Source organism: Schistocerca piceifrons, chromosome 11 (assembly GCF_021461385.2).
Source record: "Schistocerca piceifrons isolate TAMUIC-IGC-003096 chromosome 11, iqSchPice1.1, whole genome shotgun sequence".
NCBI classification, from domain to species: Eukaryota; Metazoa; Arthropoda; class Insecta; order Orthoptera; family Acrididae; genus Schistocerca; species Schistocerca piceifrons.
The window spans coordinates 39260457-39279754 of record NC_060148.1 but is presented as its reverse complement, the minus strand read 5'-3'; the positions used below and the strand labels follow the sequence as shown (position 1 = coordinate 39279754).

Here is a 19298-nt window from a genome sequence, read left to right as displayed (position 1 = left end):
AGGATGCCTCACTTTTGTTGTGGGTGGTAGTTCGAATCCCTGTGTAAATAATGGTCTGTGTATGTCAGTTTTTGGTAAACCGTGTGGCCCAAGCTACCATCTTCTTTCTTCTTCAAACAGATGGAAGAGGCTTTACTACGAGAGCAGATTCAACAGACCCGCTGGGACCTGGCAAGCACAGACTGAAAGTTAATGTCTCTTGATATTACTATCAACACTAAATTGTGTAGTGGTGACTGGGATAGAATTGACAACTATTGCACGATACTATTACGAAAGTTATTTTTACAATGTCTAATAGACAAAAGAAATTTGATAATTTGCAACCCAATCAGGTGATCCACCATTTAGATGCTTCCCTGCCTGGTTATCAATTTATGCAGATATTCGTTATCAGATAAGAGATCTGTGTCTGCCAAGGGTGGAAATTTTGCCATTAGCCCACAAGTGGTGCCTGCATGAGAAATAATAGCCAGTGCAAAAGCATGCATTTGTAGTGTGGACACAGTTACAGCCTAAGAAATCTGTACAGATGCAGTAAGAGTATTGTCTTGTGCAAACTCACCTAAAAGTAATTTAATTGTGGGTGAAAGGAATACCATAAAATGCCCGAATATGGACAGTAGTGTTATTATTGCCCCCCACTGACAAGGGAAATGCAGTGGCTGTTTTGAATCTGATCAATTATAGAAGTAAGATTAACAACTAATTAGATCTGCAAACATATAGAAAACTGAGTAAAGACACCACGACAAAGTTCTTAGAACTGTTACATGGTTGATAAAGAAGTCCTCTATTGAACAGAGCATTCAGGAAAGTCTGTTCAATTCAGCTGTGCTAACACCAACACTTACGGATTGCCAAAGGTGTACAAACATGATCCTCTAAGGCCTATAGTGAGTCCTATTGCTTCATCCACCTACTCAATTGCAAAGTTCTTGACAACATTATTATGACCATATGTGGGCTGACTGGATACATATCAAGAATTCTGCATGTTTTGTCAAAAAATTAAATGGCATAGTAGACCAACTGGAGTACCATACTAGTTAGTTTTGATGTGGTATTGGTATTCACTATGTTTCTGCTCAATGAAGTGTTGCAACTGATGCATCAGATTCTTCCTCCCAATACTGCAGAACTGTTTAAATATTGCCTCACAACCATGTATTTCGAATGGAATGATGGTTTCTACGAAGAAATGGATGGTGTTGCTAGGGGTAGTTCCTTAAGCCCAATTGTAACGAACTTCACGGAAACATTAGAGGAGCAGGCACTGGAAACTGCAAACAAGAAACTGAATATCTGGTTTCGGTAAGTGGATAATACTTTATTTTTGTGGTGACATGGCAGGGAGGAACTGGGTCGTTTTCACATACATCTTAACGGGATAAATCTGAAGATTCATTTTACCATGGAGGAGGAGGCAGGGGAAGATTGAATTTTTTTGACGTGCTAGTTTTCAAGAATGAAGATGATAGCTTGGGCCACACAGTTTACCGAAAATGCACGCACACAGACCTTTACCTACACCAGGATTCGAACCACCACCCATAGCAAAAGCAAGGCATCATAAAAATGTTGGCAGATAGAGCAAGGAAAATCTCCGAACTAGAGCTGTTTGATGCAGAATTAAAACATCTCATCAGTGTATTGTTCAAGAATTGTTATTCGTTCGTGCTAAGACCACCGCGTGGAAATTGTAGCGATGCTCAAGTGCTGGTGAAATCTAATGTTTTCCTGCCTTTCATTAAGGACATTACTAACTGCAAGAGTAAAAATCTTGAAAAAGTGGAACATTACAGTAACCTAAAAACTCACCAGAAAGATACAAGATCACATAAAATCGGCCCAGGATGCTCGCCAACTACTGGAAAAAGCAGGAATTTACAGGGGACCCACTACAAAAAGAACAGTCAAAGAACGACTAGATGAGCACAAGGGCAATTGCAGAAGAGGGCAGACAGGCAGATCAGTTGTGAACATGTTTTGGAACCAGGTGACCACCACATTCATTTTGATAGGGCTTAAGTACTGGCAGTCCCAAGTGGATACCATGAAAGGCCATACAGAGAGGCCATACAGTTTGTAAAACACTCCAGGAGTTTCGACTGGAAGGAGGAAGGCACGAAATTGAATGATACGTGGGTTCCGGTACCGAAGAAGATGTGTACAGTCTTCCAACTCCCCAACTCCACCACGGGTCGATAGTAACAGAAAACGATGACAGTCGACAACAGCCAATTGCGCTCGGGTATTCAAAACGTGTGACATCACACCAATCCTCGTAAATGTAATTTTCTTGCAGTTAGTAGTGACTCGAGGTGCAGATCCGCCACCTAGTAGCTATGATATCCCTTGAAAATGTGCTGTGCAGATGGGGACAAAATGTTGGGTTTTAATGTGAAATCAATTTGATCATGTCATAATAGCCCAGAACATCTTAATTGTAAGCTTTGTCAGTGCTGAGTGCCCTGCTGCTGCTCCACCTATCAGACGGCAACAGATTACACCGCAGTGACACTGTTGACAGGGTGATTTATTTTGTAAGCCAGGCCACAAAGGAACTGTTTTGTACTTCTGCTGATAAGTTTGTAAGTAACTGTTTCAATAAATGAGCATTGTAAATAAAACTGTTGACTTAAAACATTTTTAAACACAAATCTACACAAAGAAGTGCTCCAAACAGATAAAAAATACAGTAAATATGAGGTGCACAACTTTGCTTCTGCCATTTCTTCCCAGACATTTGAGGCTTTAATGATACAAATTGGTTACACATGTATCGATCCAAGTATTTTCCATTGCTGGTCACTACTTTCTCCCATCTTTTGGGCAGTGTACGAATCCTGCGTCAAAAACATTGTTCATCTTTTGAAGCGATCCACGAATCGATCAAATTTGTGAGTTCTCCGTGAGATCGGAAGTGTTGGTCAGCCAGGCCGTGCGCCATTGATCTAAACAGGTGACAGTCAGAGGGAGCAATGTCTGGAGAATACAGTGGGTGGGGTAACGTTTCCAAGTACCTTTTGACCTCTTTTGCAACGTGGGGTCGAGCATTGTCGTGCTGCAAAATCAGTTAATGATGTTATCGTGCCTCTCGCTTTATTGTGGCCATTTGTCTTTTAATGCTCTGTTCAAACGCATTAATTGCATTCAATAACGAGCACCCGTAATTGTTTCACTCAGTTTTGACACCTCATAGTACACGACGCAGAGCTGGTCCCACCAAATGCAGAGCAGGATCTTGGAGCTGTGAATATTCAGTTTGGCCGTCGACTTGGAAGCACGGCCGGGATATCCCCATAATTTTTAGCGTTTAGGGTTATCGTAATGAATCCATTTTTCATCCCCGGTCACAATGTGATGCAGAAATCCCTCCCGTTATTGCCTCTGAAGCAACTGTTCACAAACACTGTTCAATGTCTCATGGTTTCAGCTCACACGGGACCCAAGTTCCTTCTTTCAGAACCGTGCCCATAGCCACAGCTCGCTGTGTCACTCCCACTAATCGTGCCAATTCTTCTCGACTTTGACGCGGGTCTTCACTCGGCAATGTCTCAAATTCTGCATCTTTCAAAACATTCTCTCTTCCACCACTATGCGGTCTAAGACGTTAAAATCACCATTCCTGAAACGTTGAAACCACTCACGACACGTTCTTTCCCTAACAGCATCCTTACCGTACGTACTTGAGAGCATTCGATGAGACTCAGCCGCTGTTTTGGTCGTACTGAAACAAAACAGTAACACCTCCCGAGAATTAGGCTCGTAAACTGACATTTTCAATCGAGAACAACTTCATGATGCAGACACAAATCAACCAACATTTGAATTAGGTTATGTTGACCAAAGTCCAAGCTAACTGCACGACGTCTGCGATTTGTTTATTTCAACCACTACTTGCCATTGTCGCCACCTATCGGCAAATGGTGGAAGCAAAGTTGTACACCTTGTAGTAATGGTATATCTGGTCATTCAAGTCATTTTTAATTTCTTTGTCCTTTTTTAATTACATAAAGAGTGATATGTGTCACAATACTGTATTAAAATCATATTTCTGTGACAGAGAAAAGCTTACTTGGGAGGAGAGATGGACACACTCGGAATTGACAGCAAAGGCATATGGGGATTGTTCTGTTCACATCTGATAGACAACAAACTATTCATTATAAATACTTGTAAACTGATGTACATCTAAGGTAGCTGTCTTATTACAAAAACAATAAAAATTGAATTGTAAGATACCTGCAACTGGATAAAAGCCATACACTGTAACTACTGGAAACACCGTTTATGATTGTTGTTCAGAGACCAGCTACACATAATGTAAAGGTAACATCTGTAAGAAACAGTATTGTGTAATCTGTAGTAAAGAACTATTTAGCAGATGTGCATTACACTTCTGTGTGAAGATTAAGATAAATAATTTTGGTTAGGAATAGCAAGAACTTCAGTGGTGGTGTCAGTGGAGGGTGTTACGTTAAATGTAGTTTTATGCATTCCCAGTTTTCAAGTCCCGCAGATGTAATTTATTGCTCAAAATTCTAACAGTCAAACTCTGAATCACTACTGTGAATTTATTAAATGCTTTCAATTATTTCTAGAACACATAATTCTGTGGCTTGGTTCTGAAAGGGCCAATGTCAATATTTGTCAAAACTGGTTTTATTGGTATACGCCATATAGTTTCACCTGCTCTTCATAATGTTAAAACAGCCGATGTCTAAGCCACATAGGATGAGAGATACTGGGCTTTTAAGATGTAAGCCCCGAAGTGTTTTATCAAGTTTCCAATCAGCATTAAAGGGCCAATCTTTATACTGGCCTTTCCTCTTATTTTACTTTTGTTGTAAGAAGGGCCAATGTCGACACTGGCCTTAAATCCGGCAGGAATACACAATAATAAGAGTTGTTCCTTTAACAATTCTCCTAACCATTCGGCACATTGTTAGTGAGGAGTCTAGACAGTCTTGGTGAGCAAAAAACATCATGTTCCACAGTGGCGATAACGAAGAGCTTGAGCAACAAACTGCACCTGAAATATCACCACTGAAGTCATCACTTTGCCTTGAAGGTAAGTATACTAAAATAAACTGGTATCAGGAGCACAGATCCCTAATTTTTCCAACACAGGACCATAAATTTACTGGTATCTCTACTTAATGCCAATCTAAAATGTTGGTCATCCCAATAACAGAACAGAAGGAAATGCATGTTCATCATTATTGGCTGACATGATTTCAAGTTCTGATGAAGATGTATTTGAAGATTCTGATGAATATGTTCCAAGTGATCCTGAAAGTAGTGATGAAAGCAATGACGGAGGGAATATAGCTGTACCAAAGACCATTAAAAGACCTTCAAGGATTGAAGAAATTAGTCCAATTCAACAGCAGCCTGGCAATAAAACAACAAAGTTGAGTCGAAGGGGGAGGAAGAAATGTGATCCACAGGATTCATCCAGAAAAATGGGAGAGAAATCTGAGGAAAGAACTGGAAAAAGTTATACCTGCTACAGTTCTGAAATCATTGTGCAAGTGCAGGAAAAATTGCGGAGGTAAAGTAAATGATGATGATGATGATGATGATGATAGAGAGAGAGAGAGAGAGAGAGAGAGAGAGAGAGAGAGAGAGAGAGAGAGAGAATGTTTGTAGACTACTTCAAAATGTACCTAGAAGCTCAAAATCAGTTCATAACTAATCGTGTCTCAGGAAAAGAAACATATGGAGCGTTTAAGGAACAAACCTGAAGGAACTGCAAGCAGGCAAAAATATTCCAGGAAGTACTTTATTTATAGTCCTTCTTTGCAGACTAAAATAGAAGTATGTCAGAATATATTCCTTAGTACATTTTATTTAATACAAAAGTAGGTAAGAATAATTGTGGAGAAAAGACGGGGCTCTGAAAATGGACATGGTAAACATTTTAATTGTCTGAAAGTTCCATCTGACGACATTGATGTAATGAAGGAACACATTAAACTATTTCTTTCCTATGAAAGCCATTATTCTTGATTCTTCTAAAAAATATTTGTCTCCAGACTTGAGTATTTCGGCAATTTACCAGCTCTATCAAGAATTTTGCGAAACCAAGATACAAAGCAAAGAAGTGAAAACTGTTATCGAAGAGTTTTTGTGAACTGTTTCAATCTTAGCTTCCACAAACCGAAGACTGACACATGTGCAAAATGTGACAAATAAGTCATGTTACTCAAGAATTGTACTGATGATGCTGAACGTTGTAAGGTTGAAGTGGAATGACAGCAATATTTAGATTTAGCCCAGGCTGCTTACGATCAGAGAGACAGTGATGCGAAGAGAGCTGAGCAAAATTCCAGTGTAATAATCCTGGCCTCTGACTTGCAGAAATGTCTACCCACTGCTTTTCTACACTGTGGTCTGGCATTTTACAAAAGACAACTTTGGACTTTCAATTTGACCATCTATGTACAAAGAATGTTCTCCAGTATGTTACATTTGGGATGAAACAGTGGCAGGAAGATGTGGCCAAGAAATAGCTTTTTGTCTATATGATTATTTGAGGAAACTGGCTGATGAAATTGTCGAGGTACAGCTGTACAGCGATTTGTGTACCGGACTAAACAGAAATATTTTTATTGCCATCTTTTTTCTGAGAGTAGTGAAGAATTCATGATTCAGGGAAGATGTTTGGAAATCAACCACAAATTTCTTGAAGTTGGACATGCTCACTTGGAAGCTGACTCAATTCACGCAGTCATTTAGAAGACAAAGAAAACAACTGTTGAAGTAGAACTGCCAAGAGACTGGGCCAAATTAATACGCATGGTTCCCCGAAAGCCACCCAGAACTGTAATAGAGCTGGAACAAAAGGACTTCTATAACTTTAAAGACTTCATGAGAAGTCATTATCTGCACAAGAAAATTAACAGAGAAGGGAATCCTATTGTTTAGAACAAGATAACATGGATGAAGTATCACTCAGGTATGCCAGGAATTGTCTCCTACAAACAAAGTTACTCCTCCGGAGAACCATTCAAGATGACAGATCTGAACAGAAAGGAAACTCGACGCTTGTCTATGCCAAAACTTGCACCTATTTCTGATGCTATCACACCCATTTCAGAAAAAAAATTAAAGGACTGCAGGGACCTCCTTCCATACATCAATGTAAGCAGTCGTCCATTCTACATGCAGATCATCAATCACGTGAGTCAGATGAAAGAGATAAACAGATATCTTACGAAGAGGAGGATGAGGATGGTGGTGATGACGGAAACGAGTGATATATTTTTTACTTCCCGTTTTTCAGTATTAACCATAGTGTGCGCAAATTATTCATCTGATATTAAGAAATTTGAATAAACAGTTTACCACCCGATTACGAGATCAAACAGTGTTTTCACGATTTACGGTGATAAAATGTGATTTTTGGAACATGTAACAGTTGCTATCAGTTATTAAATTCTTGAGGAATGAATAAAGTGATTTAATTAATGAGTACAAGGAAATATTTATCTTAAAATTACCTGTTTCTTGTTATTCAGTGTACCTAACGCTGATGTCAAAAGGGCCAATGTCACACAATTTAAGGGAGTTCATGATGTTAAAAAGGGCCAATGTCCTCTTATGTCCTTTAATTTTGAAGTTGAAAATTCTAGAAATTTATCATTAAGCTTGAGTTACGTTGATTTACTTTAAAGACAGTAACAAATAGCCCCAAATATATTGTTAATAGTTGTCAGAAAATGACAGAAAATATTCGCAAGCTTATAACTTAAAACTAAGATTCTTGACATTGGCCCTTTTAGAACAAAGCCACAGAATTACTCACCAAGGAGTTAAACCCAGATTTCTTGCAATGATATAAAGTATGTAGTATTTCACGTTTTGATAGGGCAGTTTAATCTGTTCAAATAGTAAAATATATCAGAGGATTCAAAACTTTTTTTCCATGGTAAGGAAATGTGTTTACATTTCACTTTGAACAAGTTTAAAAGATAAAAAACTTTTAATCATTTATAATTCTCATGAAATATATTAAAAAACTAACTAAACAAAGAATTAAACTTGAAACACTGTAATACTTGTCTTATACACGTGTGAAGATTGTGTGTTGTAAATGCAAGTGTTACTGGTGGTACTGTAACTGCAGGCTCATTCCACTTTTAAAAAACATTATTCTGACAGTCACAAATAAAAAAGCATTTAACATTAATTTGAGGAAGTTATATTCAAAATTACTCACTAAAATAAATATAGTAGTCAATACTGCATTGTCAAAAATTAAACAACAGATTTCTATCGCTGGCTCAACTCGGAAGAATGGTAGGTCGTACCCTGTTTGCACTGCTCGAGGTAGAGGGTGGATGTGGGGACTGAACATCTGGCCTCACCTAATTACCCTATGAGTCAGCAGGTGGTAACTCCTTTAGCAGGACACTTGCAGACACACGGGGAGCAGCAGAGGGGGTCTTTTTCAGTTATCAGCAGCACCCACATTTTGGCACATTTATGGCAGTAGTGATCACTGTTCGAAAAAAATTCAACGAGCACTCGGCTCTTCTGCCGGAGGGACTCATCTGGGATGTGCAAGTATGCCACGCTGCTGCCACTGGAACGTCGGCACACGCCACTCGAAAACGCGATGGCGGCGTCTTACGTGTGGCGACCGCAATGTATGAATGCACAGCACAACAGAATATTTCTTGAAAGTGGTCAATAGAACTTCTGTGACTACTACAGTACAAATTAACACTCTTAACATTGGGTTCATTGTGTATTTCAGCATGTGTCTCATTTATTTATTTATTTCCCTTTATTGCCTTTTTAATGTGACAACATCCTGTTTGTTTTTCCACTCATGTTGGAGGCTGTGTGAAGGTAAGACTGCTGAAGATGTAAGATCTAGTAGACAAGCTTTTAAATTTGTACAGTGTCATCTTGATAGGTCCAATAGCAGCTGCAGCAACATGGTAGTTAATGCTTTGGACTCGCACCCTGTGTGTCAGCATACATCAGTGATGAAACTGAACCATTGTTCTCTTGTGGTAGATGGATTATGATGCACTCTCAGCAAATTCAGCCACAAGACTGCCACGAAAGCAGTGAAGAAAAAAGAAAATCAGAACAATAAGGATGTATTGCATTATATGTAGCATTTGTACCTGTTATACAAGCCACCATACAATCCGTGGCGGAGCATACCTTGTACCGCTGCAAGTTGCTGCCTTTGCTGTTCCACTCACAAACGGAGTGAGGGGGAAATGACTTTCTCTATGAACACCGATTCCTCTTATCACGCCTTTACAGTCCCAACACACTGTGTATGTTAGTGGCATTAGGATTGTTTGGCAGTGTCTCGCAGATGCCGGTCATGTAAACTTAATCGACAGTGATTTGAAAACGATTATCTTCTTCCCTCACAGGAATCCCATTTCAGTTCACAGACCTTTTCCGTAACTCCTGTGTCGACAGGATCTACACAGCAGCTAGTGTGCTAAACTCACTTGCGAACAGATCCTACAAGTGTTCCTTACACTGTCTCCTGTATAGTTGAGACAAACTTCCCATAATTCTACCAATAAATCAAGGTCAACCATTTGTCTCCCCTAATAACAGACCTTACACGCTTGCTCCATTTCGTGTCACTTTACAACATTACGCCTAGATTTTTAATTGATGTGACCGTGTCGAACAGTGCATCACTAACACTGTATTTGAACATTACAGGATTGTTTTGTCCGATTTATCCCATATCCTCACACCATTCCTTAACGATGATACTGTCCTGAACACTATGCCTTCGTCGCAGATAGCTGCTCACCCTATCCATTGGACAGTTTGTGTGTATTGAGACCGAGACTAGTGCAAAGGGTTAGCTTATTGATAAAATGACATAATTACACTTATTACAGGTTTGAGTGTGTGGTCCCACAAATTAGAATTTCTGTGGTCACCGAACGAAACATCAGACTTCGATATTAAATACAGGCGGCCGGTCTGAAAGGACACATACTACAATTCGAGACCACTGATGAAATGTTAGTTAAGTGCAATAAAGCTACGTCAATGATGTTGTCTGACTGCTGTGAAATATTAATATACAAATACAAACTTGTCATGATAGACGCAGGTAGTCGGGTTACTATCATTTTAAATAAAACACGTGTTTGGTTACTTACTGTATCATAAAAAAAAATGTACACTGTCTGCTAGATTGTGGTAATACCTTCCTTTCCAAACTTTAAGAGAATAAAAATAATTATTGATGTTTTTGTCTTTTTTCTTTTGTTTTAGAAACAAAAATTACCTGAGATACTATACCCTACACGTCTCATATATATAAATTAATTTTTGCCACTACTATGTATATTTATTCCATACAGATTTTTTAATGATTTATTAGTCCTTTCAGACTTCACAGTGGATGCCATCAAGTTGTCTTTGTCTCCAATGCGCACATGCCATCCACGACAATTTACATCACTTGCATGTCAGAACCTACACCAAATGACAAGCCTCTGTAACTCTGTAATGGGGCATTGTGTCAAATGCTTTCTGTACCACTAAAAAGTTTCAAGACTGGACCATTTAAAAGAAAAAGAGAAAAAGAAGAGAGAGAGAGAGAGAGAGAGAGAGAGAGAGAGAGAGAAATATTAAGTTGGTGGTTTTAATGATGATGGTGTTCGACATAGCCTCCTCACTCGGGGGAAAAAACACAGAATATTCACATAACTGTCTGAAACTTGTCCCTTTTTGCCATGTTGTTCAACTTGTCTATCACATTGGCACCAATGTCAGTAATGTTGTCAAAACACTGATGCTTTGTGCGAATTTCTGCACTTTGTCATTTTGTGGTAGGTTCATATTGGTAACACCAAGTCTCGTATGCAGAAAAGAAATGCCTGCATTTTGCATTTCAATGAAGTTGTGGCTATCATCTACGTGTCGTCATTATTATTTAGAAGTCAAGCTTACTGGGGCAACGGCCTTGCCACAGTGGATACACCGGTTCGCGTCAGATCACCGAAGTTAAGCGCTGTCGGGCGTGGTCGGCACTCGGATGGGTGACCATCGGTGCCGCCGTGCACTGTTGTGGTTTTTCGGGGTGCACTCAGCCTCGTGATGCCAATTGAGGAGCTACTCGACCGACTAGTTGTGGCTCCGGTCACAGAAAACTACCACAACGACCGGGAGAGCGGTGTGCTGACCACACGCCCCTCCTCTCCGCATCCTCAGCTGAGGATGACACGGCGGTCGGATGTTCCCGATGTGCCACTTGTGGCCTGACAACGGAGTGCTAAGCTTACTGGACAAACTCAGCACACACTTTTCCATTCACGTCTTCAACACTTGATTTAGAGATGTTTGGGACGCCACAATGTTGACACACTATTGCTGCACATCCATTACTTACTACTGCTTGCTCACAACTGACTGGTCGAATGCTCTTACCGAGCAAGGTGGCACAGTGGTTAGCGCACTAGATTCACATTCGGAAGGGCGACAGTTCAAACCAGTGTCGGGCCATCCTGAGTTAGGTTTTCTGTGATTTTCCTGAATTGCTCCAGGCAAATGCTGGGATGGTTCCTTTGAAAGGGCACACCCAATTTCCTTCCCCATCCTCTACACAATCCGAGCTTGTGCTGCACCTCTAATGACGACGGGACATTAAACACTTATCTCATCCTCGAATGCTTGTCTGTTGTTTACATATGCCACTGTATTTACTGCACTTTTGTCGTTTGTATACTAGCAACAAAATATGTCTTGGAAGTTTTCGGACGGACAGTGCAGGAATGTGGACTCTGCCTGTTGCCCTTCATCCACGGTTTCAGAATGTTCGGAGGAGAGGGGGGGCAAGCTGAATTTTGCATGAGGGATATTTTCTAAATTAGTGTTCTTTCTAAACCAGTGTAGCTTTTTTGGACAAAAACTTTTATGTCCTGAATAAATTTATTATATTTGAACTTAGAAAATGCTCCAGAATTCCGCATTAAGGACACTAGTCTAATTTTATGGGCTTGTTCTTTCACCTTATGTGTATACAGAAGTCACTGGCACTTTTTTCCAGTCTCTCTGTTAAACCTCGTATAGATGTGGCAGCTTACTTGTTTTCAACTCTAAGTTGATTTTAAGTGTCAGGTGTGCCAGTTTCCATGTGGGGGTTAGTGCAGTGGTCGAACATTGATCTGTATTTACGATCCTCTTGTGTGAAAGGTTTCATAAACACAAAATTTAAAAGTTCAGCTTTCCTTTTGCTGTCTTAAATTGCCACACCAGGTAGGTCTATGAGTGACCAAGTAGAAGCCTTTGACCTGCTTAGCAATTTTACGTGGATTAGAATTTTCTAATCTCAGCAAGATCTTAAGCAAACATGTGACAGTGGAAGTTGTGTGTTTCAAGCACTGATCTTTTTGTAGATGAACAAATTTCTGCTAACTTTTTTAGGCATGTTTGACTTTCCTGCATTCTTCTTTGGATCTAAGAGTGCAACATCTCTGTTTACTTACTGTTTTCTGAATCTTGTTATTAAACCACAATCGATCTTTACCAGCCTTAATCCATTTAGTGCAAAATTTACAACCATTTAAACTGCCCATAATTCCTCTTCGTGCACCATGTCGTCACTAAATAAGTAAAGTAAACACGAGCACCACAGGACAAGCACGTGTTAGCACTGTCGGCAATGAAGGTGGACTGGAATGTACATTTACTGTCAAACTAGGATGCTAGCAACTGCTTATGTGTAGAGTAAAGTCATTTTGCATGAATGGCTTGGAAACCCCACCAGACTGGAGAGGTTTTCCTTATCTTTCACGCCCATACGCACCTTTCCTCTGGGAAGTATGAGCCGTATTTGTAAGTGTCTCTGTCAATAGTAGATGACTATGGAGAGAGAGAGAGAGAGTGTGTGTGTGTGTGTGTGTGTGTGTGTGTGTGTGTGTGTGTGTGTGTGTGTGTGTCTGGAGTCGTGTTCATTTTGGAGGTGATGAAAGAAGGCAGAGTGTGAAACCTGTAGCTTAATGTCCCTATTATAAGTATGAATCACCATCAACAGTGTTCCATGCCCTCATTTTGTGAGGCACTGCAGAGAGATTTGGAATTTATCCAGGACTTTGGCACAAAGACTGGATATCAGGAACTTTACCCCATGTCCTTCCCTTGCTAGCCAAATACTGGCAGTGAGAATTTCGTTCTCTTCCAGGATTCAAACGGGCTTACCTCAGAGATGCGGACCACGGTACGATCGCTCGTTAGTGACGCTGACGACGGAGGTGGTTTGGAACGTACAGTTACTGTCTCGAGTAGGATGCTAACAACTGCTTACCTGCTATTTTCAGTGTAGAAATTCTCCTAGCCTTCTCGATGGATTTATTAACATTAGTAACCGTCAGGGTACAATTGAGGGATTTCCAATCCCTGTCTCTACACTGACAGTGTCAAGCTAGTTTTTAGCTGTGAAGTCTAAAAATATTTCCCTAGAGTGTGGGTTGTCACACTAGCTGTTCAAGACAGTTTCCAGAAAAATTGTTGAGAACTTCTTTGGAAGACTGTCTGTACCACTAGAAATCAATCCACAGACATTCAATCAGTGCCCGGTAGGTTAAAGTTGTCTCCTACTAATAATGCATGGCAAGGGTACTTCCACACTGCTGAGTGATGACGGTCTTTCAACGATTTTACAACTGTGTCAGACGAACTGGCTGGCCGGTGAAAGCATCCAATGATTAATTTGAGTTCACCTAGGCCAGGTAAGCTCGTCCAGATAACTCTTCAGTCAGACTTAGTTCTGATCTCGATAGACGTAACACTTTTGTCTTTCCCCTCCTGTGATGTCTAACCTGTCTTTTTGATATACATTCCTGGCCTCTTACAATACATCAAAGCCTTCTCCTTTGGTTTTCAACCAGCTCTCAGTTCTGAGTATAATTTCAATCTGACAGTAGTTTTCCTGGAGTGCAGTAAATTCATGTGCCTTGTTAGGAATGCTTTGACAGTTTAGTGTAAAAATCAAGACATTCGGACGTGTGTGTGCCTTGCACATGACAAGATCTCACTCTCTACATATTAAACAGTTGAGCATTTATGAGAGGACTTCAGAGTAACACCCAAGCCTAAGAAAAGGCGACGTACACTCCACATGTTCTCTGCTACCTGCGTGTAATGCACCCCTGATCTATCCAGGGGAATCCTACAACTCTCCATCCCATAACCTACGTCCAGAAACTTGCAAATGAGACTCGATGGACCCTCTGGTTGAGACGCTCCACTCAGCTCCAAACCAGGGCATCCCATCAACTCTGTGTACGATACTGCAAATTGTAAACTCTGCGTGTAGTCCACTGACGAGGCCAGCAGCCTTCACAACCTGAGGACAGCTCGAATGTCTAGATACACCCGACACCGGTGCCGACACGAGCCAAAACTCGGAGACGACTGCACCCTGCACCCTCGATCTCAGGTAATTTTTGTTTCTAAAACAAAAGAAAAAAGATAAAAACATCAATAATTATTTTTCATCTGTTAAAGTTTGGAAAGGAAGGTATTACCACAATCTAGCAGATGGCGTACATTTTTTAAAATGATACCGTAAGTCACCAAAGACGTGTTTTATTTAAAATGACAGTAACGCGACTACTTGCTTCTGTTATGACAAGTTTGTATTTATATATTAATATTTCACAGCAATCGGACAAGATCACTGATGTAGCATTATCGTGCTTAACTAACATTTAACAGTGGTCTCGAATTGTAGTATGTGTCCTTCCAGACCGGCGACCTATACTTAATATCGAAGTCTGATGTCTCGTCCGGCGACCAAAGAAATTCTAATTTGGGAGACCACACACTCAAACCTGTAATAAGTGTAATTATGTCACTTTATCAATAAGCCAACCTTTTGGACTAATCTTGTTCTCTATACACACACAAATTGTCCAATGGATAAGGTGAGCAGCAATCTGCAATGAAGACACAGTGTTCAGGACAGGGATATGGGATAACTCTGACAAAACAATCCTGTAAAGTTCAAATACAGTGTTACTGATGTGCTGTTCGACACGGTCACATCGATTAAAAATCTAGGCGTAATGTTGCAAACCGCCATGAAATGGAACAGGCTTGTAAGGTCTGGTATTAGTGCAAACAAATGGTTGACCTTGATTTATTGGGAGAATTATGGGAAGTTTACCTCAACTATACAGGAGACAGCGTAGGGAACTCTTGTAGGATCTGTTCGCAAGTGAGTTTAGGCTCCGCACTAGTTCAAATTAGAGGACACCGCTCGCACTCTAGCTGCTGTCGACACACGGGCATTTCGGAAATGTTCTGTGAACTGAAATGGGAGTCCCGTGAGGGAAGAAGGTAATCGTTTTCAAATCACTGTCCATTAAGTTTACACAACCGGCATCCGCGACACACTGCCGAATGATACTAATGCCACTAACGTACACCGTGTGTTGGGACTGTAAAGCCGTGATAAGAGGAATCGGTGTTCATACAGAAAGTCATTTCTCCCTCACTCCATTTGTGAGTGGAACAGCAAAGGCAGCAACTTGCAGCGGTACAAGGTATGCTCCGCAACGGATTATAAGGTGGCTTGGATAACAGGTGCGTAGATGTAGAATCTAACACCACGCTTGCATTTTTTTTTTCAGCTTTGGATTTTTTTATCAAATGCTACATATAATGCGATACATCCTTATTGTTTTGATTTTCTGTTTTCTTCACTGCTGTTGTGGCAGTCTGGTGGCAGAGTTTGCTGAGAGTGCATCATAATCCGTCTACCACAAGAGAACAATGGTTCAGTTGCATCACTGATGTATGCTGATGTGAGCCCAAAGCTTTAACTACCATGCTGCTGCAGACTGCTATTCGACTGATGCTGGACCTATCAAGATGAAACTGTACAAATTTAAAAACCCGTGTACTAAATCTTGCAACTTCAGCCGGCTTACCTTCACGCAGCCTCCAACATGAGTGGAAAAACAAACAACAGGTTACTGTCACATTAAAAAGGCAATAACAGCAAATAAATAAATGAGACACATGCTGAAATACACAATTAACCCAATGTTATGAGTGTTAATTTGTACTGTAGTAGTCATAGGAGTTTTATTTATCACTTTCAAGAAATATTCTGTCATGCTGTGCTTTCGTTCAGTGTGGTCGCCACACGTAAGATGCCGCCATCGCGTTCTCTAGCACCGCGTACCGACACTCCAGTGGCAGCAGTGTGGCACACTTTAAAGTACTCACAGTGGGGACGCCACAAGAGATGCAGCCATCATACCGCTAAAGTAGACGGAGCTAATCAGGATGGAGCCCCAGCTGATTACATCGTGCCGGCGGGGAGTCGTCTGTTGGGGCTTCTGGAGTACGGAGCTGGTCTCACCTCAGTCCTAATGTTGCTGCGGTGATAGTGTTTACTGGAGATGAACTTTGGCTACGAAGCTGGACACGAGTGATTATGCCGAGTTATGTTTTACCTCGTTTTTCACAATAAATCTTGTAAGTCGTAAGTAATTCCAACTTTCCATTTGGTAGTTTGTACCTGGTACACAACAGTTACACAGTTACCAATTTCTTTGTTTCCGGGCACAAGTCTGCAGCATTGGTACACATACAGATCTTCACGCCACAGTAATGTAGCGAGCCGCTAGAGGAGCTAAAACTGAATTGTGCAGCCCACCGGTAATATTCAGTACTATGTAGCGATTCATTTTTGACAGTAGTAGAAGGACAATGAGTGTGGCTGCTTTAGCTGTCTGGTAGGACGCAGCACGCATACGTACGAGAAGTTACAGTTTGGTGGAAGGAAGACTGATCCAATAGCCCGTGTTTCACAAATCACTCACCGCATTCCTATTTCCACATCACGCACAAAAGCTCTCGACATAACTGACGAGGACTGCAGAATTCCGAGACCGATTGTTCTGCAAGTTAACTAACTCAGATAAAAAGCAGCTGTGCTTCATTAGAAAAAGAGGTTTTGAGGCTCAACCTCTCCACCGAGTACAGACCCCACTAGCCAGCTGCAGTGCCGACATCGTCCGACAGAGTACACGAGTCAGCCAGCCGACCCACTATCGTTACTCTGTAACACTTCAGTTTGAACTGGTACCTGGCTCCATCGGCAACGATTTTTTCAAACTCCTTTCAGAGCCCATTACTGCCTCGTCCGATTCGACCAAAACCGGTACGTCGTCATTCGAGTCTGGACAACAGGGCAGGGTACGTGCACAAATGGAGGATCGGCTACGCGGCTGCTCTCCACAATGGGCTGGACACGATACTTCTTTTACTTGTTTAACACCTCGTATACAGTGTACCGTGTGCACGCGTGCGTCAGGAATTACAGTCTGGAAGAAGAAAAAACTGTGCACTGTAGTACTGGCACTTACCTAACATTCCTGAAGATAGCAATATGTATAGAGGAGGGGAAAGTAAAAATATTGGACACTATTACTTTCACACTGGACTTTATATACTGTGTTTGTACTTTTCACACGACCACTTCTGTCCCTTTCAGCAGAGCCTTACCTGTGTTCTGTGCTCCTCCCAGGAGTTCCCTTCGTATTCAGGCTCCTGTTCCACCTTCACATTTATCCTCCCACACACCTGCAAAAAATAACATACACGCATCGCCAAATATCAAGTCAAATGAGAGAAGTGATTCTACAACTTAATGTAATTATTAAATGGTAAAATATTTATGAAATGCTGAAAAACAAAAAGATTTAATTGTGAGGGCCTGATGATGTCTCTGAATGAAAAAAAAAGCAACACAGAATAGGCATACAGTACAGTGGAGCAGAAATGAATGGTATGGATAATGAATTAACTGGCACAATGAAAAATAATCGAGAGAAGTGCAAATAGGAATCTCACACCCAAGGGTTCATACCATCTTAGATATGTATAGACAGCTCATCCATACCAGAAATTGAGAATTTTAACAGATTTTGCCTGTTGCTGCTACTGATACTGGCACGGTGTCAAAATATGACATAAATAGCTGTATATTTTTACTGCAGTGACGCTGAAGCTTCAATGTTTTACATCGCAAAGGGACAGTAACCTTAGTATGTGATATGAATTTCAACATGGTATTTTACCTGTTCCTGAGAAAGAAAGGTTCTTTACTGTCAGATGGAGAGACAGACAGACAATAAAATGATCCTATACAGGTTCCGTTTTTATCAGCTGATGTACGGAGCCCTAAAAAGTGTCGAGAAAAGTGAGGAGGGAATATGTAAAAAACTGAGAAGCCCTACAGACTAAAAAGAATCTTAACGATCTACCTTATTGACCACTTCTCCAAACTGTCATTGTCATGTTAAAGGATTGAAATTCCTACGGGTTCTGTGACAAGGTGCAATGTTTAGACCGCTATACTTATGGCACATAGACAGAGGTTGTTCTCTGATAAATTTGGATCTATTTACGTAAGTATTACACTACCAATAGGAGAGAAAAAGCAACTAGCTCCTACAACTGAGGACACAGCACCTTCCTTCAGAGTAGCAGCCTGTTCATTATACTTGACTGAACACAAATGGTTAATAACTGCATCACTTTGTATATCTTGATTCGCATCTCTGGATGGCAGGATCTTCGGAAAACAGAGAACTAATGAAATTTCAGCATGGCATAAGAGATGACATTGGCCTGAACACAATTTTGCCTTTAATGTGCTGCACAACGACATCAAGCCATTTGTGCACCTAATTTGTGAATAGTTTCCTTTATATGACTTTCTTAAACAACTGTGTGTGTGTGCGTGTATGTGTTCTGCACCGGTATCAAATTCTTTGTTTTGGTCAATCTATCTTTAGTGAAAATATATTCAGTGATGTTAAATGTAGAAGAGAAAACTACTGCATTTCCCACCATTAAGGATGGCCAATGAAATTCAAACATCATCTCTCAGAGTTTGCTGCCTTCAGGTGAACAGCCATACATAATACTTCAATGACTGAAACAATGTTCTTTGTGCTGCTAGCTGTGGTGTTATGCATACTCAGTGCTCTGATTCCAACAAGACTCACGTAATGTCAGGTATTTACATCTGAGTTCGACACCCAGAGTCCCCAAACCCTCTGACACTCATTGAACTTTTGGGGCCTGCACTGTACTTTGTGAAACAGACATACTGTCAGTATTTTCCAGATCTGGTGGATGTTATGGCCAGAAAGATCTAAAAAAAATTGAGTGCCAAGTCCCAAGCCTGTCCCAATTAAATTTTCCAACATCTTCATTTTGACTGATTGCTCCCCCCACAAAAATTGGCATTTTGTTGTTGTGGTCTT

At 40.7% G+C, this 19298-nt stretch overlaps 1 protein-coding gene across 5 annotated transcripts in view; it reads right to left on the bottom strand.

The window, feature by feature from the left end:
* Nucleotides 1-19298, bottom strand: part of LOC124720102 (THAP domain-containing protein 8-like) — a 71653-nt gene that overhangs the window by 3423 nt on the left and 48932 nt on the right. For 4 of the 5 annotated variants that reach the window (XR_007006064.1, XM_047245396.1, XM_047245394.1 and 1 more), the window contains one exon: nucleotides 17530-17607. Coding sequence is in view for 4 of the 5 variants with exons in the window: in XM_047245396.1 (XP_047101352.1) it covers nucleotides 17530-17607 (78 nt within the window). In the remaining variant the exon portion in view is untranslated. Of the gene's footprint in view, nucleotides 1-14356; nucleotides 14463-17529; nucleotides 17608-19298 lie in introns of all 5 variants that reach the window. The other variant, XM_047245395.1, reaches the window with a different exon arrangement.